Here is a 12,268-nt window from a genome sequence, read left to right as displayed (position 1 = left end):
TCAAAACCTCGTTGATGATAAAATTATAAGAGAAATCCCATATAATCTTAGAAGACGAGAAGTGAGAAATTATGCAGTAAATACTGATTGCAATGAATGAAACTAGTTTCTTCCGTAAGCGTGAAGATAGCAGCAACTACCTGCATTGTCCACAAGTGAAAATTGTAAAATGTAAGTTTTAGAAAACAAAATTTTCAAATTTATCTTTTGTTTAAATGTCAAAGACTGTTGTTGATTAGCAGTTAAAGATTATCAAATACTTTTTAGATAAAATGTCAATTTTGTCTTTGTTTTTATTAAGTTTAGTACTCAATTGATATACAACATAAAAAAAATTGCTGACAAAGTTTATAATGCAAATTTTTGTATGTTTTGCAACTTAAAACTTTAATTTTTTGCAGCTCTCAGAACATTAAATTGTTAAACTTACAGTTTTTTATAACCTTTATTGATGTTTCTTTAAAAATTTCTAGAAGTTTCTATATTTTTGATTCGTAGACTTTGGTAATTTTATTTAAATTTTTGTTATCGTTTTTCTAAACATTGTTGAATGTTTGATAATTGACATGTAAAAACTAGTGATCTTTTTTGCACATTGAAGACTCGCCTTTTCACAAACGTTTATTTACTTGGACTGAGATTAAGTCAATGGTGGACTACTTTATCAATAGTTCGGATCAACTGAGCCTAGAATTGCAAATTCGCTATCAATATGGCTTCATCTCCCAGGCTTCATTTTGTTTACAATGGCAGCATCCAAAGGTAGCAAGAAAGCAGTGAAGAACGCCCCAGCTGACGGCAAGAAGAAATAATCGCCGCAAGGAATGCTTCAGCATCTACGTACAGAGTGCTCAAGCAAGTATACACTGGAGTATCTAACAAGGCCATAAGCATCAGGATCTCTTTAATTCCTCTGACCTTCATGTTTGGCTCACAACAACAAGCGTTCAACCATCAGCTGTCGCAAATTTAAACTGCTGTTCGTCTGTTATTGCCGGTTAATTGGCAAAAAACGCAAAAAGCTGTCCCTGAAGGTACAAAAGCAGTCACCAAGCACACTATCAGAGTTAAGCGAAAATGATGGTTCACGGCTGGTTAGTACATCATAAAACGTGTCAACAAAGGGAACTGATAAGAAAATGCTAAACAGTCAGAACAGGAAGATTTCATTCAATATGTCTTGTCGTGGAAAAGGAGGCACCAAACGTCATCGCAATTTCCTTCCTTATAACATCCAGGGTATCATCAAGCCCGCCTTTCGCCGATTGGCTCGTTGAGACGGTTTAAAGTATTTCAGGCTTGATCTACGAAGGAACACGTGGTGTACTAAAGTACTCTTTGAAAATTGTTCATGATGCAGTCACTTACACCGAGCATGCCAAGCGGAATACAGTCACTGCTTTGGATGTCGTATACGCATTGAAGCGTCAAGGACGTGCCTTGTACAAATTCGGAGAACTTGATGGTCCTTGATGAGGGAGATATCTAGTGGAAGCAGCAGCTAACGCTAAAAAGGAAGAGGAGTTCTTTAAAGTAAGAACTTTTGTTGTTTGTTGTGATAACTTTTTTTAGAGTGTTAAATATTTAGTTTTTTAACTTTTAGTCTTTTATTAGTAGAAAAGTAATAAAAATCCCTCCGAAGGTCTTCAGCTAGAGGATTGGAGGAGGAAAAAGAGTCATTTGTTGATGTGACGGAAATTTCTAATATTTGCTGAGTCAGCATAAGAAATTATAAAAACTTTATGTTTTAATTAGCTTTTAATATGTTTAGGTAAAGTGGGTTAGGATTAAGAGTGTAAATAAAAAAAAAACTATTTTGGGTAAGGAGGGTTAGGGTTAAGGGTATAAACTATAAATATTAAAAAAAGTTTAAAAAGTGTAACAAAATGTTCTTTTTTATTTTTGATTTTGATTTTTAACCACACTTATTTCTAAACTTGGCGCTAGAGAGTATTTTATTTTCTTATGATTGTTCTGTACATTAATATACAAGTTTAGTTAATGAGCATGAACTTAACTTTAGAAATTTTTTAGGAATTTTATAAAAAGTCCAAACTTAGGACCTATTTATTTTCCTTATCTTAATAGCTAATTAAACACTTTTTTTTTTGTTCTAGAGAATGGTCCTTTGTCTTTAATTAAAAACAAAATCCATTGAAATAGGGTTTAACATTTTGAGTGGGGCCCATTTAAAAATTTTGTGTTTTTTCTAATTTTTTATTTACTTTTTATTTTTTTATTATTTTTTTCAAATTATTTTTTTCAAATTTTTTTTTTAACATACTTATTAAAATGAGTTTAATGATTTTGTAAACTTTTTTTTCAATTTTTTTTTATTTTACCATAAGCCTGAATAAACTTTTCAGAAAAATTCCAATTTTGCAGAATTTTTGTTTTTCAGATATACAACCTTTTATGCAAAAATAAGATATTTTTTTATTAAATTTTATTTGTAACAGATTTGTATAGTTTAGTTATGTTTTATGGTGTTGTGATATTTTTCCCAGTTTATTATTGCTTTTAAAATATATGACCCATACAAGTTCTACCTATACTCTTAGCACTTGAGCAAGAAATCCCTCAAATAGCTTTGCTAAGAGTTTAGGTAAAACTTGTATTGGTCATATATTTTAAAAGCCATAATAAACTGGAAAAAAAATATCACAACATCATAAAATATAACTAAACAAATTTGTTAAAAATTAATTTGATAAAAAAATATTTTATTTTTGCATAAAAGGTTGTATATCTGAAAAACAAAAATTGGGCAAAATTGGAATTTTTCTGAAAAGTTTATTCAGGCTTATGGTATAACAAAAAAAATATTAAAAAAAAAGTTTACAACATCATTAAACTCATTTTATTAAGTATGTTTAAAAAAAAAATTAAAAAAATTATTATTTGAGAAAAGTTTGTAAAAATAAAAAAATATAAAAAAACACAAAATTTTTAAATGGGCCCCACTCAAAAAGTTAAACCCCAATTCAATGGATTTTTTTTAAATTAAAGACAAAGGACTGTTCTCTAGAATAAAAAAAGTTTTTAATTAGCTCTAAGATAAGGAAAATAATTGGGTCTTAAGTTTGGACTTTTTATAAAATTCCTAAAAAACGCTCTCAAGCTAAGTTCACGCTGTGTTTAGTTAGTGTATGTTGTATTTGATTTTAAATATTTATTTTTTATCTAAAATGTTATGTATATTTGGTAGTAACTAACTAATAATAATTTCTAATATATTAATTGTATTATGAGTGAGGGAAACTCAGATAGTACTTTTAGAATCAAATGCTCAAAACGTGGAGCTACTGTAAAAACTTGAAGAAAATTAGTTTAAACTTAGGGAGAAGACGAATTTTTAATGAAGTAGTCTTTTTTTGAGTTTTGGTTGTGCTTTCCACCTATTGAACTCAACAACTTTAAAGCAAATATCTTTTAATATCTTATCATCTATCTTTTTATATCTTAAAAGTTACTTTGAATTTTGTGAAGAACTTAAAAACCTTTGATAGCTAATATAAAACTCTACAAAAAAAAACTTGTATTGAAATAAGATGAACACATCTATGCCCTAAAGCTAAAAAAGTATTTAAAATTATTTTTTAGTTATGTTTTATTACATTTGTACAGCTTAATAATTCAAGAATTACAAGTATTTTGTTAAGTTTTAATGTTTACTGTTTTCAAGTAATATATTATTTAAATCTACAATACATTAATTAAGTTAAATAAAATGGAATATCTTAAAAAATTTTTAAAATTCCTAAAAACCAATAATCACCATGTAGTTATAGCTAGAAATGTTTTAAATGGGTTTTCTAGCAACTAAATTTTTGTTAAAAAAAACTACTACTACTTGTATGTTTATGAAAAATACCAACACTTTAAAATTATTATTATTAGCTCTTATATTAGTTTGCGCCTCCCGTAAAGAACCTATTGTTGCCCCTGACTTTGACCAGCTATATCTCAAAAAATATTTTGAATTTTTTAATCTGTAAAAAGCATCTTGTAGCTTAGTAAAAACTATATAAAATAAGATCAAATTGTGAAAAAAGTGTTTTACCCCCTATGCCTTTAACTTTAATATGTTTATGTTGTAAATTGTTAATATTAATATAATTGTCTTCTCTACTATATATTTTGTCCATTGAAACATTTTGATCATAGAATTTAATAACAAAATATCTTCCAAGGTTAACAATTTTAAGTTTAATTTAAAAGAACATGCGAGACTTGGACAGTTATTTGAAAATTGAGCTCCCTGAAGAGTATCAAGAAAAGCCAAAAAACCACAATGTTAGTAGTTCTAACTTGAAATGGGGTAAAGGTTTTATTCAATGCAAGAAGAACAATAAAAGGAAAAGTAATACATTAGACTCAAATGAAAGCTTTTTCGATTATTGTGATAGTTGTGATAAAGGGTTTAAGACTACTATGCAAAGAGCAAATCATTATGCCCAACATGTAAAGGTTAGTTTTAAATTGTAAGTTTAAGAGAAATATTATAAATATTATTCTAACTAACTTATATTTATAGTGCAAAGTAGAAGGTTGCAAATTTGAGGCACACAAAGATATTGTTGATGAGCATTGGAAAAACTTTCATGGATCACGTTAGTTTGTATTGTATAATTAAAAATGGTAATAAATAAAGTTTTCATATTTTTAAAGATTCTTTTTATTTAATTTTTGGAAATATTAGTTTCTTTTAGTTATTTAACTAAAACTTGATTTAGTATTAAAATTGAATTGAAAAAGTTTTAAGTTCAAAAAAATAATCAACTTAAGTTTTTCAGTTTTAGGCTTTTTTATTGCTTTTTACAATATAAATCAAAAATTTTAATAATTTTAGTTCATTTTTGTTAGCTTTAAATTTTTTTAAAGTTTTCAAATAACACTTGATTTTTTCTTCTGTTATCTACATATTTTGTAAGTTTTAACTTGGTATTACATTTTTCACTTGTAAATTTGAAAATTAAATTGATTTTTAGTATTTTTGTAAATACAGGATCAAAAAAGTTTAAAAATATAAAAGATATTAATGAGTACCTAAGAGAAAGAAAGAACTCATATCCCACAAAACAAAGAGTTGAACAAAAAATTAAATTGGCAAAGGAAAAGCAAGATAAGGGTATTGTTTTGAATAGCAAGTGAGTTTTTAATAATTGAAAACTTGAGTGTTTTTTTTTGTATCAAAAAGTCCTCATGATAAAATATTAATACATTAAATATTTTAGATAACTTAAATATTTACGGCTAGTTTAACTTTTTGATAATTTTAGGCAAATACAGAAAAAAAGTAGGCACAATAAAAAGAAGAATAATAAAAGACCCTATACGTAAGTGATATTTAATTTTTGATGTATTTTTACAAAATAAATATACTTATTTGTTTAAAATAAAATAGTTTAATAAAAAAAAAAAATTAAATTTAAAGTTTAATTTGCTACTAAAAATGGACCAAAAAGAGTAGACCTTTTTGAAAGTTTTGATAGATTTTTTTCTGATATTTGATACTTCTGACAGCTCAACACACTTATACTATTTATTAGCACTAATAAAGCAAAAGAGGTCAATAGAATCCCTATGGAGCAAAAATTAATTTCAAACTAAAAAAAAAACTGAGTACTTTAATTGAAACAGTCTTCTAGAGTTTTAAAATCAAAAAAAAAAATTTCTCTCAGAAACTTGAGTTAAACAATTATCAAAATTCCACTTGATGGTATCCTTTTCTTTACTTATTTAATTGACCAAATTATTTTCTGGTTAAGAAATTAGTTAAAAAAGTTTGTAAATAAGTAGGTTAAATTTCTAAGTTGAACCTATTTTTTATAAAACTACTGCCATCAAAAGATTTTAAACAGTTTAAGGAACAATCTCATTATTCAGGAACTGGTAAACTGTAGTGTAAAGAAAAAAATCTACAATCTGCAATGTACTTTATAGCTAAAAAGTGATAATAAAATAAAAAAATAACTAAGAAAAAATTAACTACAACAAAATAATAAATAAACTAATAAACAAACAAAAAAAAGTTACTGCCTGAGGGTAAGGGTTAGAGGTAACAGTAATAAAAAAACGTAAACCTAATAAAAAAAATAAAATAAAAAGACAGAAGTATAATTTAAAAAGATTAAAAACCCAATTGATGATAAGGTTTAGGGGTTATAGTGATTGAAAAAAAATTAAAGTTAACAAAAGAAAAAGAGTTTTTTTTTTCAACTTGTTCAAAAGTGACCCCGTGTACAAAATTAATGCTGTGAAAAAATTTCTTTGTGCAAAAGCATTTTCTTGCATATTTTTTCTTGCAAAAGTGTCCCTTTGCGCATATCAAACTTCTACCTATTTAAAATAGAACTAAATGTAAAAAATATATCAAAGGAAATTAGTTTTAAATTTCAAATAAGTAAACAAATAATAATACAAATAGTAACAGGGTTGCAAAAAAAAGATTTCTGAAAAACCTAGAATTTTACAACTTAAGGAATTAAAATCTAGAATTGGAATCTTAAACTATTTTTACAAGTAAAAACATGAAAATACGATTAGTTACAAAAATCTATCAAAAGATTATTATTTTTTTTGTATAATTTAAAGTTTTATCTATTAAAAAAGACATTTAAAGTAGCTTAATAGTATCTTTTTAATGTTTTTATACTATTTAAGACAGTCCTCATCTTAAATTTTATTTTTTACTAAAATAATTCAAGAAAATTGTTCTTAAATAAACCTGGAAGAAATTCAGAAAACCTTTTGCAACCTTGTAATAAGCTTTAAAGTATAAGGTCTTAAATAACTGTATAGAACTTTTATAAAGCTATTTAGAAGCTATATATTTTGAAAAAGTTATAAAAAACAGAGTCATGGAAGAACAAAATAAAAAGGTTTACTCCGGAGATAGTAATCCTATGGATTTAGTTGTGTCTGACTCAAAAGGTGAAAAGTTATCAATAGTAAATTACATCTATTGTTTTTAATTAATGTTAAAAATTAAACAAGCTAATAAATAATAGAACTTATAATGATAAGTTGTATACAATAGTAAACTACCAGATTTGTATCTTTTTTTTCTTAAATTAAGTATTTTGCCATTGTAATTTGTTGTAGTTTATTATAACTTTTTACTTAGTACTTCTACTTGTATACTTTTAAAGTTCTGGAGTAACAATCAAATATTTCAATTTGCATCTAATGAGAAAAATTACAAATTTAATGATTCACTAATATATTTATAAAACACTCTATTAAAAAGACTAATAAGATTATCAATTATAATAGATATCCTATTTAAATTGAAGAACAATAAACTCTAGGTAATAAATTTTAAAAACCAAATTTAGTCCATGTTTAAACACAATTGGAATCTAGTTAATAAAACTTACACTGCTAAACTATTTAAATTTTGTAAGTTATATATCTGAAGCTGCTTCCATTTTGCATCATCGTATTTTATGATCAAGTAAAAGTTTTAAATTAAAAAAAGGTAGTTTCAATACATACCTCTTACAGTTACATACAATAAAGAAATCTCGTTAGAAAAAAGTGTAAATGTAGTAGAAGTGAAGAGTTGTTCTGCTTTGGCGAGTTTGATGGCTACCTACAGTTGCTCTGAGGAAGACAGTGATACTAATATGCAGACAGACCAAGCAGAAAATAAACAGATTGAAAATATTAATGTAACAGTGACACAGAAAGAAGAAAAGTAAACTTTTGTTTTTAATTTGTTACTTAACTTACTACTGAAAAAATTGACTAATTTTAAGTTGAATTAGTTTTAATATTTTGTGTTTCTTAAATAAACGTGTTATAAAATTAACTAATGTCAATACTTGACTGTTTAACTTATCCCGTTCAATATTTCCTTTTTTCATCATGTTTAATATTAGTTTTCGAGTTCTTTATAGCATTATATAAGTAAAAACTTTTTTTTGATGCTTAAATACGATAAATATTGCAGAATGCCTTTTTAATTGTTAATTATATATTGCATTATAAAAAGGTATTTAACACAGACCGAATAAAATTTAAAACAATTTCACTGCTTTTTTAGCTTTTTCGATTAAATTTATTTTGTAAACTTTATAGAGTATCCGTAGTACCTCAACTAAAAGAAAAGGTAAACAAAAAACAAAGTAAACGTAAGCGAAAACAGAAGAAGAATTACAATACAAACAATCAAGAGCTTTCATTTCTGGATTCTCCATCTTTATTACAAAAAGTTAGTTTACTTTTTATCTATTTATAAAAAAGCAACTACGTAAATTTTTAACAATTATATTTAATATCTGGGTGTGAATCAAATATCAGAGTTAATTTTACTTTTAGTTAACTGCACATTAAAATGTTTTAATTTAGATTTTAGTAAACCTTTCTTTATAGAAACTGCTATAAAGTTAAGTCAGGTTTAATTTTTAAGCTTTATTTGATATGTGTTTATAATTTAAATTAAAGCTTTTTGCATATATTTTATTAAAAATCAACCATTAATTACATTTACACTAATATTACTTAGTATTATGAAAAGCATTAATTTAAATTAGTAGAACTTAATTACAAAAAAGGTAAAGTTAACTGACATCTTATTTTAAGTTTTGAAATTAGCTTGAAAAAGTATTTTATTTTACAGCTTTTGGCTAAGGAAATTCTAAAAGAAAAGAACGACATTTTACAATGTGTACGGTTTATCATTAAAAACAATTTTTTTGAGTAAATTATTTTTGTGCTGCTTGTACATCTAAAGTTGATATTAGGATAGATGTACTTAGAAAATTTACTTTAGTCAATATAATTATGTCTTACAACTTTTCGATTTTCTTTAACTTCTCTTTAATGAAAAAAACCCGCTTTAGGACTTTTGCATGTACAAATAACACAACATGTTAATAAAATATAATCCTCTGTATTAATATTTTCTTTTGTTTTTTTGAATAAAAAGTTGCTTCAATTTAAATAATGAAGAAGGTATATTTATATACAGTATTATGCGATAGTTTTTTTTTTAAGCTATTTCATAAGTTTTATTTTGAACTTTTGCTTAAGTATCACTTTTAATTCCTTTCATCCCTAAATTTTTATGCTTATAATAGATTTAAAAACTACGTTATTTAAGAATTATATCATTGTACGAGTAAAAATTTTTAGCAATTTTACTTATTAAATTTAAATAATTTCATATAATATTGAACTTTTCTACAAAAATAAATTAAGTTGCTAATCGTATATGCTTGAAACCAAAGTTGGTTTGTTATAGAAATGATTTTACAACTATTTCTAAATTAAAAAGTGAATGATTTTTTCCATATTTAGATATCTGTATGAGTAAAGATTACAGCTAAATAAATAATTTTTGAAGAAAAATCAGAAAAGAACATAACATTAAACAAGAAAAGCGAAAGACAAAATCTATGCATTTATTACCAAAAATACTTTTTTTTTAAATTTAAAACTAACTAAATATTAAATTAAAGTAAATATAAGCCCGAACACGAATAGTTTAAAACATTTTTCAAATACAACCTTTGCAAACTTTTTTAAATGCATAAATTCTTAAACGAACAAGATCAGTATATTTTTTCAAACTTAACTTACTGTACAAAAACCTTCATTAATACTACGTTATAAAAATTATAAAATTTTCTCTTAAACATTGTTTATAAACTTCAGTTTACTGATGAGTATATGAGGTAATTTATCTCATATACGAAACGGTCGTATAAACCTATTGCAGGGTTGCCACTCGGTCAGGAAAAAAAATACAAAAGTCAGGAAAAAATGGGGGGTTTTGAAAAAAGTTAGGAAATTTGATAAAATTTAAAAAAAAATCAGATTTTGTCAGTTTGAATTTACAAAATTCCTTGTTTTCCAAAGCCTTCAAATGGTAAAAATTAATTAAAAGTCCTTTAAAAATTCCAAAATTTCCTAGAAATTTACAAACATATTTAATTTTATTTTCAATGCCTTCACCTGGTAAAAATTAGTAAAATATCCTTTATAAAACTGCAAACATTATCTATTAACATACTGAACATAAGTACCGTACTTGAACAAGCAGATTTTGTAAGCTTTTTAGTATTGATGATCTGTAGCAAGGACATTGATATAACTGATATATACTCAAAAGTATATCTAGCATAATTTTAGAATCAAAGTGTTTTTTGTTTAAATAATTGAGTTCTTTATAACTAAGCAGTTAGTTTAGTATTTTATGTAGCAAGGTAATGTGTATACATTACCTCTTTATAATTTTTCAAATTTATAAATTAAGTTATAAGAGAGGTATATTCTATGATTAAATTTACTTATTGTTTGTATTTTTTGTAGAGTAACTTAAGTTTTTAAAGTAAATAAGAGAATATTTATTTGTTACAAATTTTATACTAAATGATGAGAGGAAATATTTAATACAACAGATATATAGTACTTTTTTTACAGTTAATTAAGTATATTCTTTTTAATAGATTAAATAGTTTGGTTAGTATTTTATTAAACTAAGTAAACAATTAATATAAGTAAAACTGATTTAGAAAAGTCAGGAAAATTTTGGTTAAAAGTCAGGAATTTTTTCTCAGCTTGATCAGTGGCAACCATGCTATTGTTTTTTATATAAATAAATATATATATATGTTTTTTAAGACTTCTTTAATTTTTAAATTAGAATAATTTTGTTTATCGCTAGAAAATTAGTTGCTTTTTGATATATCTATAAAAGTTGAAGAGTAATTTTTAAAATAGTCTTTGTTCATTCTTTTTAAGTTTAATTTAGAAAAATTAATGCAGAGAACAACGAATATAGAGCACCGCATTCTAGACAAATAAGAGGCTAGAAGTATTGGGTTTAAAATAAAATTAGTTATAAGCTTTAAAATATAAAAAGATCAAAAATAAAAAAAAAGTATGATTGTTTTTATTACTATACATAAATTGCTATATAATATACATTGTTATGTTCAGTTTAGTATTTTATTTAACTTGAACAGGTCACAATTTTTTGTCACCGAATCCCGGTTGTGAATAAAATATTTAATTTGTACATTTTTATTTAAATATGCTTTTTACATTTTAGTAAATTGAGCAATCTTTTTTATACTTAAAAATGCAGAAAGCTATAAATTTAAAGACGTTAGATCTTTATTTTTTAATCTGAACAAATTAAACTATTATTATACCAAATACTGATTTCTCATTTTTGAAACGGTGGTAAAAGAAGTAAAAAAACTTCAAAAAATAAACTCTTTTTATGTATAAGTCTATACTTTTAAAATTTATGTTTTACTAATTTTTATTTATTGATATATTTTTCCGGCGCATATTTACTCATGTAAGTCTCAAAAAAGTAAATAAAAATTTTTTTTGTAAGATTTCTAACCTTTTTTGATGTTGCTACTCATTTGTTTTTATAAGGTGCACAAATTTTATCTTCACTTACAAAAATAAATTAATACATATCCAAACTATAGCAAAGATAACTAAAATAGTACAAGACAAACTGCGACTCCCGTTGAACTTTTTCTAAACATTAAACAAATGTTTGTAAAACCTACAGTTTTGAATCTAGTAATTACTTGTGAACTAATATATAGCGTGTTTTTCTGAACTTTAATTTGAAATAGTCTTTTTTTAAACAATTTCTACAACAGTTTTTATAACTGCAGCCCGCAGAAAACTTTTTTTTGTATAGAATGGGGCCCAAGAGCGATATTTTTAAGAAAAACTTGCCAACAACTTATAAAAAGTTGTTGACCCCTGAACTAGATCACTCTTTATGACTCCAACAAACGGTATATTTTTGACGGCCAGAGTTTACTTAAATAAGAGAAGGAGCATTTTTCTGTTTGCGGTCTTCGTTTCTTTTTTCTTACATACAACCATGCATAATTAATAGCCTAAATCGACTATTAGCGAGCTATTTAAAACTTTTATAAAAAATTCTCTAAAATGACGAAAAAACTGTTTTTGTTTAAAAACATTATCGTAATTTAAAACAATTATATCAACAAATTATTTTAAAACATAGTTCTAACTCTTTAATTTAAACATTTTTATTGATTGTCTGTAATTTAAATATGTTTTTTGTTTATACATTTAATTTTAAAATCGCTATTTAAAACAGTATTCCCAAGTTAAAAAGCGTGTAATTTTTACAGAGGGGGCATGAGGAAAAATTTAAGCAAGTGGTATTTGTAAATATTTTTGTACTTTTTTATGTACTTAAGATTTTAAATAGCTGACTTGTAAAATAGGTTTGAGCATGAATAAAAAAAAATCATAT

The 12,268-nt window shown here is 24.9% G+C and overlaps 1 protein-coding gene across 1 annotated transcript; it reads left to right on the top strand.

Moving 5' to 3' along the window:
• The first annotated feature begins 4,198 nt into the window (after positions 1-4,198).
• Positions 4,199-9,056, top strand: LOC145846441 (FMR1-interacting protein NUFIP1-like). Its single transcript, XM_082953221.1, has 8 exons — positions 4,199-4,470; positions 4,538-4,613; positions 5,009-5,150; positions 5,283-5,339; positions 6,860-6,936; positions 7,510-7,702; positions 8,086-8,218; positions 8,627-9,056. The coding sequence occupies exons 1-8, from the start codon at positions 4,225-4,227 to the stop codon at positions 8,708-8,710; spliced, it is 1,008 nt and encodes a 335-aa protein (XP_082809347.1). The 5' UTR covers positions 4,199-4,224; the 3' UTR covers positions 8,711-9,056.
• Positions 9,057-12,268: the final 3,212 nt, after the last annotated feature.

This window comes from Thalia democratica, chromosome 1 (genome assembly GCF_965202585.1).
Source record: "Thalia democratica chromosome 1, ktThaDemo2.hap1.1, whole genome shotgun sequence".
Taxonomy (NCBI): Eukaryota; Metazoa; Chordata; class Thaliacea; order Salpida; family Salpidae; genus Thalia; species Thalia democratica.
The sequence above is the reverse complement of the archived record's forward strand: the minus strand, read 5'-3'. Positions and strand labels throughout refer to the sequence as shown.

Bases quoted from the DNA above. Each gene is read 5' to 3' on its own strand.
- LOC145846441 (XM_082953221.1), top strand. From the start codon at position 4,225: ATGCGAGACTTGGACAGTTATTTGAAAATTGAGCTCCCTGAAGAGTAT. The intron at 4,471-4,537 runs GTTAGTTTTAAA...TTATATTTATAG, and splicing joins ATTATGCCCAACATGTAAAG to TGCAAAGTAGAAGGTTGCAA. The intron at 7,703-8,085 runs GTAAACTTTTGT...TAAACTTTATAG, and splicing joins GTGACACAGAAAGAAGAAAA to AGTATCCGTAGTACCTCAAC.